The sequence below is a fragment of the Palaemon carinicauda genome, chromosome 32 (genome assembly GCF_036898095.1).
Source record: "Palaemon carinicauda isolate YSFRI2023 chromosome 32, ASM3689809v2, whole genome shotgun sequence".
In the NCBI taxonomy this organism is placed as follows: domain Eukaryota; kingdom Metazoa; phylum Arthropoda; class Malacostraca; order Decapoda; family Palaemonidae; genus Palaemon; species Palaemon carinicauda.
This window is the reverse complement of record NC_090756.1, coordinates 24,120,343-24,134,650: the sequence shown is the minus strand read 5'-3', so window position 1 is coordinate 24,134,650 and position 14,308 is coordinate 24,120,343. Positions and strand designations below refer to the sequence as shown.

Genomic DNA, 14,308 nt, shown 5'->3' with positions numbered 1-14,308 from the left:
CATCTCAAAGATGTCCAGTCTCTTTACGAGTACTGCTACACCCTGGGTCCATTCGTAACAACGAATGCAGTAGTAGGCGAGGGCTCAGCCACTACATTCCCATAATTCCATAACTTTTTAACCTTTCTCTTGAATACTTTTTATGGGTTGTTCGGTCGGCTAAGAAGCCTTCCACATCCTTGTTGATTTGGCGGGTGGTCAATTCTTTCTTGAGAAGCGCCGAGGTTAAAGGTTGTGATGAGGTCCTTTAGTATGGGTTGCAGCCCTGTATACTTTAGCACCTTTGGGTTGATTCAGCCTCCAAGAGGAACGCTGCGCTCAGTAAGGAAGACGAACTTAAAAAAGAGACAGAGTAACGGTTCAATTCGACTTCCTTACCAGGTACTTATTATTTCATTGTTATTTGAGATAACTGTTATATGAAATATGGGATACTTAGCTATCCTTTAATCTTGTACACTGGTTTTCACCCACCCCCCTGGGTGTGAATCAGCTACATGATTATCGGGTAAGTTTAATATTGAAAAATGTTATTTTTATTAGTAAAATAAATTTTTGAATATACTTACCCGATAATCATGATTTAATTGACCCTCCCTTCCTCCCCATAGAGAACCAGTGGGACCGAGGAATAATTGAGGAGGTGTCAACAAGAAGTACTTGAGTACCTGGCCACAGGTGGCGCTGGTAAGTACACCCCCTTCTAGTATTGTGATAGCTGGCGTATCCCTCCATAGAATTCTGTCGGGCAACAGAGTTGACAGCTACATGATTATCGGGTAAGTATATTCAAAAATTTATTTTACTAATAAAAATAACATTTTTGTTCCGTAACTGAAATACAAACCACGCTATTTACATGAGGTGATTACTTCGGCGCAGCCGATGACGAGCCATAAAGTTTTAACGAGGGTTTCCTACCCCACCGCTAGTTAGGGGGGGGTAGGGAGGGGTAGCTAGCTAGCTCCCCCCCCCCCCCCCCCCCCCCCCCCCCCGCTAACTAGCGGTGGGGTAGGAAACCCTCGTTAAAACTTTATGGCTCGTCATTGGCTGCGCCGAAGTAATCACCCCATGTAAATAGCTAAGGTTTGTATAGTTAGGAAAAATACAAAATAATCTCCGAATTTGTCATGTTATTTTGTTCTGGCTTTACGTGAACAACCAGACACTCACTCCCATGTTAGGATTACCCCGGATGGAATCACACAAAGCCAGAATATCCAATATACCCTAATCCTCAAGGAGAACCTGTCGGTGGAGCTGTCTGGAAGTACCAGGCAACCTTTACAGCCCACTATCATTGAGATACCTAGAAGTTTTTAGATAAGTTTTCATTGTGACCTGCGGTAGCTGCTCAGCAGGTTGTTTAACCCTTTTACCCCCAAAGGACGTACTGGTACGTTTTACAAAACTCATCCCTTTACCCCCATGGACGTACCGGTACGTCCTTGCAAAAAAATACTATTTAAATTTTTTTCTTAATATTTTTTATAATTTTTTTGAGAAACTTCAGGCATTTTCCAAGAGAATGAGACCAACCTGACCTACCATGACAAAAATTAAGGCTGTTAGAGCAATTTAAAAAATATATACTGCAAAATGTGCTTGAATAAAAGTAACCCCATGGGGGTTAAGGGTTGGAAATTTCCAAATAGCCTGGGGGTAAAAGGGTTAACTTACCTAGATCCGTACAGGACAATAAGCATCTCGTCTAGGATTAGAGACGGAGGGTCTGGTTCTTTTCCTTTGCCCCTCTGGGTATGCAGCAGTCGTTTCATTATTTGCTAGGTCGTACATTGATGCGGGCAAGTTTCCATACCGAGCATCTCTTCTATACAAGTCGGTTATAGAAGTATCATCCCTAAGGAGGATGGACAGAATGTAGGATACATTATACCCAATTGGCCATACACTGTGACATATCCCTCCGAGGATATAGGTTCTACAACGACTGTCTGTCATCAGACAGAAACCTAACCCAACCCATGAGAATCTATTCTTAAATGTTGGGAGGTGGTAGGAATCAACACTCCCACACGTATATCAGGTCCAAATGTATTGACATCCATGGATTTTAAACCAGCCAATACGGTTATAGGGTCTTCCTTCCCTTAAGGATTAGTCTAATAAAGGATGAGGTTATGTATTGATGTAGGAAGAAATCACAAAATTTAAAGTGATTAGTATTATTCCTACCTATACAAAACTGAGTCCTTTAACTTCCCACCCAAACCATCGTGCAAGCCCTAGGTGAAGGTCGAAGTGGCTACTCTGTGACTGGCTGGGGGTGTGGCTCCCCTGCCACACTTCAGCAACTAAGTTTTATGTCTTAGTTCCAGCCATACTGAAAGTATACTCCTGTTAAAGGATTCAGTTTTAAATATTAAACTTAGCCGGTGAATATATAATAGCTGACGTCTCCGACGGCTCGACAGATTCCAAAAACTCGCGAGCGATCGCCATGAAGGTTGCGGGTGTGCCCACCAGCGCCGACTATCGGCCAGATATCGCATATACTTGTAAACAGCTCCAGTTCTTCTCTGTCGGTTTCATCGACAAGTCGATTCCACTCGCTTTATGACCTCGAGTTTTCTACCGAATTGGTGAAGTACTTGGTTTTGGTTTTATTGCTTTCGCCGTGTTGGATTATTCAATACTATCTTCAAAAGAAATGCTTTTGAAAGGAGAGTAAAAGTGTTTTGCCCTTGCCTTTTTATCTCTGGTTTTTCCATAGAGTAAAGATGGCCAACCCTTCCCTCAGTGTACGGAAGTGTGTTTTTAGGCTTTTAGTAATTATTTTATCACGTTATAAATTATTGTTGATAATTATAGATTTTCCTCTATATATTTTATATCTCACCCGCCTTTATTAGGCCTCTTCGATTAGCTTTCCATTTATACTAAACATCAAGATAAATTTTATGTTTTGTTTATATGCGGCCTTTACCTATTCCTCCCCTAGTCCGAGATGTAGGCGGTCCTAACTTGGAAACCGAAGTTAAACAACGTTGAGCCCATTCAACTTTTATTTTCGTTAAGTTTAAATCATTTGCTCTGTAAGAGTTATGAAATGAATATTTTTTAGAAAATATTTTAAGAAAGATATTCTTTGAATAGTCTTCGTGCTGTTTTTTCAAAGATGAACTAACGTTTGGTTTATTTATGCTACGCAGTTTGCGCTCTATCGTTACGATAGAGAAAGAGAGAATCACGGTTTCACTTTGCAGAAAGAGTAAATCGATTTTGACGTTTTGTTCATTCTTCTTTCAAACTGAAGTGTTTTAAATACTAATTTAAAGGAACTTGTTAATTTTCAATTTCTTAGTCCTTTCAGTTTTTTTCCTTTGGTCAAATAACCTGTTTATTGACGAAGGGTAAGTGGGCAATTCTCTTGTGTGTGACAAGAGAGAGAGAGAGAGAGAGAGAAAGAGAGAACGATCCGATCTTTATTCTCGTCCCAAGTAAGGAGTTTGGGAGCGAGTAACGTTGTTCTCGATTCAGTTTTTTTTACTCTCGTCCCAAGTCTCTGTACGGGGAGAAAGGATAAAACGTTTTTAGTTTTTATTCTCGTCCCAAGGCACTGTACGGTGAGAGATTGAAAACGTAGTCGTTAGTGAACTAGAGTTTAGTCTCCTCCCCAGTCACTGATCCTTTTTAACTTTATATATTTCCGTTTTATTCGATATATATGTATATGTTTTTTTGATTTTTGCATGTGTGTTTCATTTTGTACTAATGTGCTTACATTATACGACTCATTTCGCAATTATAACCTTTTGATGTAAGGGAGAATTGCGTCCTTCAGGTAGATATCAGTTTTATTCATGCCTAATGTGAAATTCTTGAAAAATACGATATCAGTGAAGTGAGTGCTAGAAAACATGTGCTGTGTTGCGGAGGGTTCGTTTGTTCGTGCTTGTCACTTGCCTAGTCCGAGACCTCTTTCAGGCTCCCATGCACCAGGGAGAAGGAATGTCGTAGGACCTAAGGGAGTGAGGAGTGTAAACCAACGAACAGACGTTCCCTCAAAGGTATCAGACGTTGCTCGACAAGCACGTCCTTGCCATAAGACAGGAGAGACGAAGTTTCTCCTCGTCATCCGAAGACTTTTCGCAAAAGAAACCTTGTCGCAAGGTTTCTAGACCCTTTAAGTGAAAGTCAGTCCCTTCAGGACAGGTCCAGCGTCCTGGCTGTAGCCATGGGGACAGCTCTGACCCTTTGCAGTCGTCGGAAGACGGTTCGCCTATTAAACGCAAGCGTAACACGGGGTCCGAGGGTCGCGGTAAAGGCAATGTTTTGCCAACACAGACGTTACCGTCGTCTCGGCCCGTTCCGACTCCCGTTGATCCTAAATGTCCTGCAGGACATGCAGACTAAGCTTGCCTCCCTTATGGAGAAGTATGACGTTGAGCAGGTTCACGATGAACCTTCGCTTTCGAGTCGCCGTTACGCTGAATGAGACTCTGGCCGTCAGCCGCCCAAACGAGCATTTACTCGTCCTTTTGACGTTATGAAACGTGATGTCGGTAGGTTGTCACGTCAGTCACGTGACTTGGATCCTCACTCGCTGCAGTCCCGTGTTGACTTTCAGCCGCTGCCGCAGCCTCGTGTTGACGTTCAGCCGCTGCCGCAGTCTTGTGTTGACGTTCAGGACGTTCGCCAACCAGCTCAGTTGCCTTGTTTTGACGTTGAGCGTCAAGCACCGCAGTCAAGGGTTGTTTTGACTGCTCAGTCTAGGCAGTCAAGGCAGTCTCGACTTGACGTCGAGCGTCCATCAACTCCTGTTGTTGTTGCTGGTCAGTCCTTTCAGCAGCGACATGACGTCGCTTCCTTGACTGCTACTGCTGCTGCTTTGCCTGTCAAGCATTGCCACCGCGGCAGGTCTCTCCTTTTCATGAGACTCGGCAATTGTCGGACGAGGTTCTTTCAGATGAGGAAGTTGCTGATCCCCCTCCTACTGATATTCCTTTGGGGACTTTGTCAGACGGAGAGGAGCCTAAAGCTGCTCAGCCCTCTATGGACTTTAAAAAAATCATGCTGATTTTTAAGGATCTTTGTCCGGACCATTTTGTAACTGCTGCTCCTCGTTCGCCTTCGTCAGAGTTTACACTAGGCCTAGCTACTTCAAAGCCGTTGTTTTCTAAGCTAGTGCTCTCTCGCTCTTCTAAGAGAGCTTTACGTTTGCTAGGCGACTGGTTGATCACCAGGAGGAGTTTGGGGGAGACAGCCTTTGCTTTCCCTCCTTTTAAACTGGCTTATAGAGCGAGCGTCTGGTATGACATGGGAGAAGTTCTCGGCTTGGGAGTTCCTGCCTCTGCCCAGGGAGACTTCTCAAGCCTCATAGACTCTCCCCGTCGCCTGGCCATGAGACGCTCCAAGATTTTATGGTCGGCTTCAGAGCTAGACCATCTCCTGTTAGGAGTTTTTCGAGCGTTTGAAGTTTTGCTGTACAATTATGTCATGCATAAACAAGGCTATCAGGGATGGCTCCAATGATCTGACAGCCACGTTCTCTGCAGGAACAAGGCTATCAGGGATGGCTCCAATGATCTGGCAGCCACGTTCACTGCAGTAGTACTTAAGATGTAAGTGCGCTCAATGTGTTCATTGTCAAGACAAACTTCACGATGAAGACTACCAAATCTGTCTTGGCAGCATTAAGGGAAGGCGACTGGATGGTCTCTCTCGACCTTCAGGATGCATACTTCCACCTCCCGATTCATCCAAACTTTCAACAACATCTGAGGTTTGTGGACGGGAAAGTAATGTACCAGTGTCGAGCACTGTACTTCGACCTCATTCCTGCTCCTCTTATTTTTACAAGGCCCTTGCAAAATGTAGCAAGCTTTCTACATTTTTTGAGGATTCAGAGCCTCCCTTTATTTTGACGACTGGCTAATCAGGGCGTCGTCATTATATCGCTGTCTGGAGAGCCTCTAATGGACATTAGACCTAACCAAGGAGCTAGGTCTCATAGTGAACGTAGAGAAGTCGTAACTTACAGTACCCCATCCCAGACTATTCTTTATTTGGGAATGGAGATACAGTGTCTGATTTTTCGGGCCTTTTCGTCTCCCGCAAGAATGGAACAAGCTCTGTTAAAAGTCCTTCACTTGCAAGAGAAAAACAGTTGCTCTGTAAGAGTTTGATCTAGCCTCGTGGGAACTCTTTCATCGCTGGAGTAGTTTATCTCTCTGGGGAGACTCAACCTATGCCCTCTCCAATTTCACCTAAACCATTGGAACAAGGAGAAGGGCTTAGAGAGTATCTCTTTCCCAATCTCCAACTCAGTCTAGACATGTCTGACTTGGTGGGACAGCAACATCAGACTTCGAGAAGGTCTTTCTCTTGCGATCAAGAACCCAAACCATGTGTTGTTTTCAGATGCATCGGATTTGGGTTAGGGAGCTCCACTGGACAGTCTGGAATGCTCGGGTCTTTGATCCACGGATCAGAAGGAACTCCATTTAAGGCAAGTAACATCTCTCCTTTGGCGAGATTTGTGCAAGGAAAATGAATGTCTTGGCGGACGGCCTCAGCAGAAGAGGACAAGTCATCTCCATGGAGTGGACGTTGCATAAGACTGTGTGCGAGAAGCTATGGATGACATGGGGTCAACCCACCATAGATCTTTTTGCGACTTCTCTGACAAAGAGGCTCTCGACTTACTGCTTTCCAGTTCCAGATCCAGAGGCAGCCCACATAGACGCTTTCCTGCTGGACTGGTCTCACCTGGACGTTTATGCCTTTCCACCTTTCAAGATCCTAAACAAGGTGCTGCAGAAGTTCACCTCTCACGAAGGGACCAGGTTGACATTGGTTGCTCCACTCTGGCCCGCGAGAGAGTGGTTCACAGAGGTACTTCAATGGCTGGTAGACGTTCCAAGGAGTCTACCTTTAAGGATGGATCTCTTACGGCAGCCCCACGTAAGGAGTCTTCATCAAAGCCTCCCCGCGCTTCGTCTGACTGCCTTCAGACTATCGAAAGACTCTCAAGAGCTCGAGGATTTTCGAAGGAGGCAGCCAGAGCGATTGCGAGAGCTAGGAGAGCATCTACCATCAAGGTCTACCAGTCGAAGTGGGAAGTCTTTAGAGACTGGTGCAAGTCATCATCCATTTCCTCTTCCAGTACCTCTGTAGCCCAAATTGCAGACTTTCTCCTGCATCTGAGAAATGTTTGCTCCCTCTCTGCTCCCACTATTAAGGGCTACAGGAGCATGTTGGCTTCTGTGTTCAGACATAGAGGCTTAGATCTGTCCAATAATAAAGATCTCCAAGATCTCCTTAAGTCCTTCGAGACCTCTAAGAAGCGTCGTATGGCAACTCCTGGATGGAACTTAGACGTGGTCCTAAGGTTCCTAATGTCCGACAGGTTTGAGCCATTACATTCAGCCTCCCTGAAGGATCTCACCCTCAAGACGCTTTTCTTAGTGTGCTTGGCTTCGGCTAAAAGGGTCAGTGAGATCCATGCCTTCAGTAAAAACATCGGCTTTTCTACAGATAAAGCCACATGTTCACTTCAGCTTGGTTTCTTGGCCAAAAATGAACTGCCTTCTCGTCCTTGGCCTAAGTCGTTTGATATACCTTGCCTGTCAGAGATCATAGGCAACGAGCTTGAAAGAGTACTGTGTCCAGTTAGAGCTCTTAAGTTTTATTTAGCTCGTACCAAATCCTTACGAGGTGGATCTGAGGCCTTGTGGTGCTCAGTTAAGAAGCCCTCATTGCCTATGTCTAAAAATGCTTTATCGTATTTTATTAGATTTTTAATCCGAGAGGCTCATTCTCACTTGAGTGAAAAAGATCGTTGCTTGCTTAAGGTCAAGACGCACGAAGTAAGAGCTATAGCAACTTCCGTGGCCTTTAAGCAAAACAGATCTCTACGAAGTATTATGGACGCGACCTTTTGGAGGAGCAAGTTGGTGTTCGCTTCATTTTACTTAAAAGACGTCCAGACTCTTTATGAGGACTGCTACACACTGGGTCCATTCGTTGCAGCGAGTGCAGTAGTGGGTGAGGGTTCTACCACTACATTCCCTTAATTCCAATATCCTTTTAATCTTCTCTTGAAATGTTTTTAATCTTGTTTTGGGTTGTACGGAAGGCTAAGAAGCCTTTCGCATCCTTTTTGATTTGGCGGGTGGTCAAATGTCATTTCTTGAGAGCGCCCAGATTAAGGGTTTTGATGAGGTCCTGTTGTATGGGTTGTCGCCCTGGATATAACAGCTCCTGGGAGTCTTTCAGCATCCTGAGAGGATGGCTGGGCTTCGTGAGGAAAGCGGACTAACAAGACAGAGTAATCGTCAGAGTCAGCTTCCTTACCAGGTACCTATATTTATTTGGGTTTTGTTATGATATAACTGTCAAAAACTCTAAGCATATACGCCTTTATTGTATTAATACTGGTCTCTACCCACCACCATGGGTGTGAATCAGCTATTATATATTCACCGGCTAAGTTTAATATTTAAAAATGATATTTTGATTATAAAATAAATTTTTGAATATACTTACCCGGTGAATATATAAATTAAAGGCCCTCCCTTCCTCCCCGATAGAGACCTAGGGGACTGAGAAGAACTGGAGCTGTTTACAAGTATATGCGGTATCTGGCCGATAGTCGGCACTGGTGGGCACACCCGCAACCTTCATGGCGATCGCTCGCGAGTTTTTGGAATCTGTCGAGGCGTCGGAGACGTCAGCTATTATATATTCACCGGGTAAGTATATTCAAAAATTTATTTTATAATCAAAATATATTTATATAATTAAGTAAAATACAAATTACTTTTAAAATTTGATATTTCCTAACTATAGATTCGTTAAGTTCATAAAGTTACACGTCCGGCCTCAAACACCCCCGCAAGTCCTAGACCTAAAAGTCAAAACCGTTAGTCTTGCTGAAGTCGTACACCTATTTTAGGACCCATGTTTATATGGTTAGGAAAAATACAAATGACAACAAAAATATATAAAAACATAATTTTCATAATAAAATATATTACTTAAATTCTTACTTGTAGTTATGCTTTAACCATTGAAGCTGGTGGCTTTGATTTTTAAAGCATAATGACTAACTTGCAAGATTCACTTGAATAATTTATTCATAGATTTAATTGTCATTTGCTTTAGTAAGTTGATTTAGACTCCACTGATTGTGTAAGATCTACAAAGTACACAACTATAATAAAGTTTAGCATAATGTATATAATAGTAATCTTTAGATGTATTGGTCTTTCATGTTAAAAAATAAAAATATTATTATTAAAGTCATTTTTGTGTTACAGGGTTGTGAGGCAAAATGCCCTGACATTGTGGTTGCCGCCTACTGTCCAAAGATATCCCTATATCCATAACACTTTGCTTGATAAATGTATTCAGTTATCTGCCGAAGGCTGGCTTGCCAGGATGGCAGTTCTTAAAGTTGCAAGAGTCTATGGTAGTGTGGATATCGATGAGAACATGAAGTTCAGCATTTTAAAAGAGGAAGATGATGACCCATACTGTTTAGGCGTAAAGAAGAAAGCAAAAAACTATTGTGATGTAGAATCGGTCCCATTTCTGACGGCTATCCGTTACACCATCAGTCACGCCGATGAAATGGTCAGAAGTGAAGCCTTGACTTTTCTTTGTCGTACAAAGAAGTCCTCACAGCCAGTCACCCAAATGGAATCAGAGCTGTTGAAGGAATTCTTCACTTTGAACATGAACATAGATTCTGCCCCCTTTAGACAGAATGTGATCTCCGGTTACAAATATTTGATTGTGCGATTGAGAGATTCGTGTGTCACTGTCCTTAAATCCCCTCCATATAAAAATGTCCGGATCACTGAAGAGTTTGTAGACCTTAATTTTAAGAATCTCTGTGCCACTTCTACTTTATATGTCAATGGTGAGCTGCTCATATGGTTTTTGACAATGATACACTCAAACTTACTACCGGGTAGTAACTATCAGCGTAGGATATTATCTCTAGAATTGTATAAGGAAACTTTACTGGCATTTTATGAAAGGCATAATGGAGCAGAGTATACTGTGAGTAGAAGATTCATGCCTGTTTGCTCATTTGTGAATTCATTTTCGAAAACTATCCTGCAAAACACGAGTGACGAATCAAAGAGTGTTGTTGACTTCACTCTACCTTGGACGTTTGAGTTGCTTCTCTTGTGTTCCCTCGATGAAATGGATGACATCAGAGATAACGTTGAAAAGATCCTTGAAATTTTGGAATATTTTAGGGCAAGACCACATGAAGAGGTAGTTCGGAAGTGGTTACCTCTTGGCCTCTCTTTGTGTAACTCTTCCAAGTCAAGCAATGTGGAGAGTGGAGCAAGCATTCTCAAAATCATGTTGATTCACAGTGACCAAAATATTCCTTCCATTCTACAGGTGTGTTTTCATTTTTTTTCCTGATCATTTTGTATTGCTTTTGCTTAATGTTTAAAATATAGTGTGTCATTATTAGCTTTTATATAAGGGTTGATTTTTTTTTATTAATGATATATTTCCCATTTCAGGAATATGGTGATTTTGAAGAACCTGGAAACTTGCTTACCTTCTTGTATGACCAAGTTGAAACTCAGTTTAGAGGAGCCCAGAGTAACATGTTGACAGCCGCGAGAGAAGCTCCCATTCACGGAAGCTTATTGGTACGTGTCTGTGTGGTACAATACCGTAAAGTGTCATGACTGGGATTAACTGATTATGTTTTTCCGATCTTCTGAATACCAGATTAAATACCTAGTTATTTCATGGAAAAAAATTCTCAACTATTTCAGGCCTTAGGACGGTGTTTATGCGAGAACAACAGCAGCGTTTCAGAGCCGGCTGAAGATTTACAAAAGCCCTTGAAACAATTGCTTGAACTTATGGTGGAAATGGTCGAGTTTATGCTCTCTGTGTTAGCCATGTCGTCCAAGAATGGGTCAGGTAAGGGTCCAATCAGTATGCTTACAGTTCTGTATCCTAATCAATAAGTGTGTTACATGTGAATCTGGTCTAATCCTAGCCATTGCAGTCAGTAATGTAAATCGTGCATACAATTAATTACATAGTTATTTAAGAGGATAGGCTCTGGAGAAGAAACTTCAATTAATATTTTAATTTAATTTTGAAATATTCTAAATATTTTGTTTTAAGCACAATATACTCTACAGATTTTTATCTCCAATCAGCATTGGATAGTTGAATGTACTGAATTGCCTTTATTATCAATTTATGCCTTAACACTTCTACTTTGTTTTTTTAATTGCTATTCCACATCTTTTATAATGAAGTTATTGAGAATAATTTAATGAAGCTGTCTCCATTACTACATAGTTCTTGAGTAAATTTGTAATGTATAAGAGAATTTAAAATTTATTCTTGAGCTTCATTTATTAAGTTACAAGATGTTCTCTGATGGACAGACCACAGTAAAGATGTTGGTGTAGCAGAGGGGAAACTGAAATGTTCTGTAGTGTGTCATTAAGTACATCTTGCTAATACTTTCAGCCGTTGCTCCCTCTTTTGCGGAGATGGGAGAATCCATCGAGATGATGATAAAGAAATGCAAAACTAGCCTTGAAGGAAAGCTACCAGAAGCTAGTGAGGAAACTGAAGCTGCAGCACTTGAGAGTTTGACCGATTCACTTGGCGAGGATGCTGACGAGACTTACGAATCGGAAACGGCCATCTCGAGTGATCATGCCTTAGTTTTAGCGTGTTGTTGGCAAGTTATGAAGGTAAGGATTTTGATAAACTTTACTTTAAATTGAAAAAAAAAATGGTCATACAATGCACATCATTATTTTTGTTTGTATACTTTATATGGCCGAGGTCCATGAAGCGTGAAGTGGGAAATGATGATTGCAGAAGTATTGATTTAAAAGCTCCAAGATCGAGACGACTGGCAAAATCTAACTGAGGCCCCTTGTGTCAATAGGCATAGGAGGAGATGATGATGATGGTGATACTTTATATAAAAGTTTAGATGGACTTATACCCAGCCCTTTATGTAAAATCTTCTTAGAAAATCAAAATGAAAAAGTTATTTTCACTGTGAATAATTTTACTCATATTAGACTTGATTTCTTGGGTAGTAACTCTACTTTTAGAAACATCATTGTTAGAAACATCATTGTCAAATGGTAAATCTTGTCTTTAATGTCAGACTATATCTTTTTTATTATGTGACCTTATACTACAAGGGAGGTTCTTACTCTGTTTTTCAGAGCTACTGTAATTTCTTCAAGCTTTGATATTTATTCGAAGTAAAGAAAAAAATTATGCATACTCTTAAATGTATAGCTAAAAAATACTGACACTTCAGGGGTTGGATACTATTAAAAAAAAACTTTTGAGATAGACTTGACGAAAAACAAAAGCAATAGAATTAATTTAAAGTTATATAACACCAAATAAAGGAAAACATTCATGGTTAAATAACACCAGAAAGAAGGACAAAACCCATTATAGTCGTACCTTGCTATATCGTGGTTCACCTATCGCTCGCTCAGTACATAGTTGATTTATAGATATATGTAAATCTATATCGTGGACTTTTTCTTTATATTGCAGGTTTCTGAGGGCAAATAAGTTTTATATTTTTTAAATTCTCCTTTATATATTCCTTTTTGGGCCTGAAAGTTAATAAATTACAGTAACACCTTATGAAACTTGTGTAACTTGCTATCTCCCATATCATGCGAACCCTAAGTTTCATTCGTATCTTGTGCATTCCTTTTTTGAGACTTAAATTATCTTAAACTAACGTTTTTACTCCACCTTTTTATTCCAACTTTTAGTTCAATAATAGCAAAAGGGAATGATGTAAGTATCTTTAGTAATGCGTACAGCCATAAGTAACTGAACAAAAAAACAGCTGTTTTGTTATGAACAACTGATATGGATAACAACAGCTGTGTTTTGCTTGCAGGTCATTTTTAATACTATTCTAATCAGTTACTGCAATTGTTACAAATGACATTAAGTAGAATACGGTATAACTGATATATTATGACAGTATAGCTTTTTGATTTATGAAAAGGTAAACTAAATTGCACAAAGCACTACTTAAGGAATTGGAAAGTTAATGTCAATAATTTTCACAAGGACTGTAAAGGACTGTAAAGTTAAAGACAAAGTTATTGTGCATCGGCAACAGAAATGAAACCCCTAAACTTTGATATACCATTAAAATCAAAAGTAAATACAGTAGGTGAACCACAATACTGTATAGTAAGGCATTGCCCTTTTGCTATATAGAATTATATGGCTTTTGTACGAATAACCAAATACGCAAACGTCAAACCCGCGTGTGTTAAGGTCTGACTGTATGTGTATCTGTCTTACCTAAGAAAGAAGAGGTACCTCACTGTGTGGTGGAACCACAACTGATGTACTCTACGATGATTGTAATATTGGCAGTATTGCTTTGAAAGAACATTTTTTATTATTATTGCTTTACTTCTAACTGGTACCAGCTGAACTCGGTTGAGTCCCTTGTTAGGCTGGAGGAACGTAGAGAGTAGAGGTCCCCTTTTTTGTTTTGTTTCATTTGTTGATGTCGGCTACCTCCCAAAATTGGGGGAAGTGCCTTGGTATATGTATGTATGTATGTACTTCTAACTGGACTAATATTTTATATTGTAAGATACAGATGTAGTATTCCTACTCGTTAGGATTTATTTTTAGCCTAAATCCTAGACCTTTTAGTTAATGGGGGAATTATCCAATAGGTGTGCTGCTTGGTATCAAGTGAATGCGCATCACGATGGATGGAGCTGCTTACTGAACACCAGATCGAGATGATACTGCGCTCGATCATCGTCCGCGTGTTGACTGGTACTCGCCACAAAGGGGCCATGGAAGCAGCTAGGACATGTTACAGTCAGTTGTGCGTGCTGCTCCTTCGTCCATACTCTAAATATGGCCACTTGATATACAGACAGGTATAGTATTTCTGTAATTTACATTGATTCTCTTGATTTATTAGGAGTTATGGTCCAAGTTGTCAAAATAGACTGCACCTCACTGCCTGTACTATGAACTGCAGGTACTACTATTATCACTCAACAAGATAAAGTTACAGTAATACCTCAGTACTCGACCATAATCCATTCGGGATCAGTGTTCGACTACCGATTTGTTCGAGTACCGAAACCTTTTTTCCCCATAAGAAATAATAGTATTTATTTTTATACATTCCTATGCATTCCAAAATGCCCAAAATATTGATAAAACATGTACCTAAACAACAATAATTATTTGAATGGGTACGAAATTGGTCGGAAAATCCTATAAAACAATTTTAAACCATTTACTGTACCTT

At 40.7% G+C, this 14,308-nt stretch overlaps 1 protein-coding gene across 1 annotated transcript in view; it reads left to right on the top strand.

The window, feature by feature from the left end:
• Positions 1–14,308, top strand: part of LOC137625335 (tRNA (32-2'-O)-methyltransferase regulator THADA-like) — a 50,940-nt gene that overhangs the window by 15,271 nt on the left and 21,361 nt on the right. Inside the window, exons 9-13 of the mRNA XM_068356178.1 lie at positions 9,285–10,386; positions 10,515–10,646; positions 10,776–10,926; positions 11,491–11,720; positions 13,716–13,928. Of these exons, the coding sequence (XP_068212279.1) occupies positions 9,285–10,386; positions 10,515–10,646; positions 10,776–10,926; positions 11,491–11,720; positions 13,716–13,928 (1,828 nt within the window). The remainder of the gene's footprint in view (positions 1–9,284; positions 10,387–10,514; positions 10,647–10,775; positions 10,927–11,490; positions 11,721–13,715; positions 13,929–14,308) is intronic.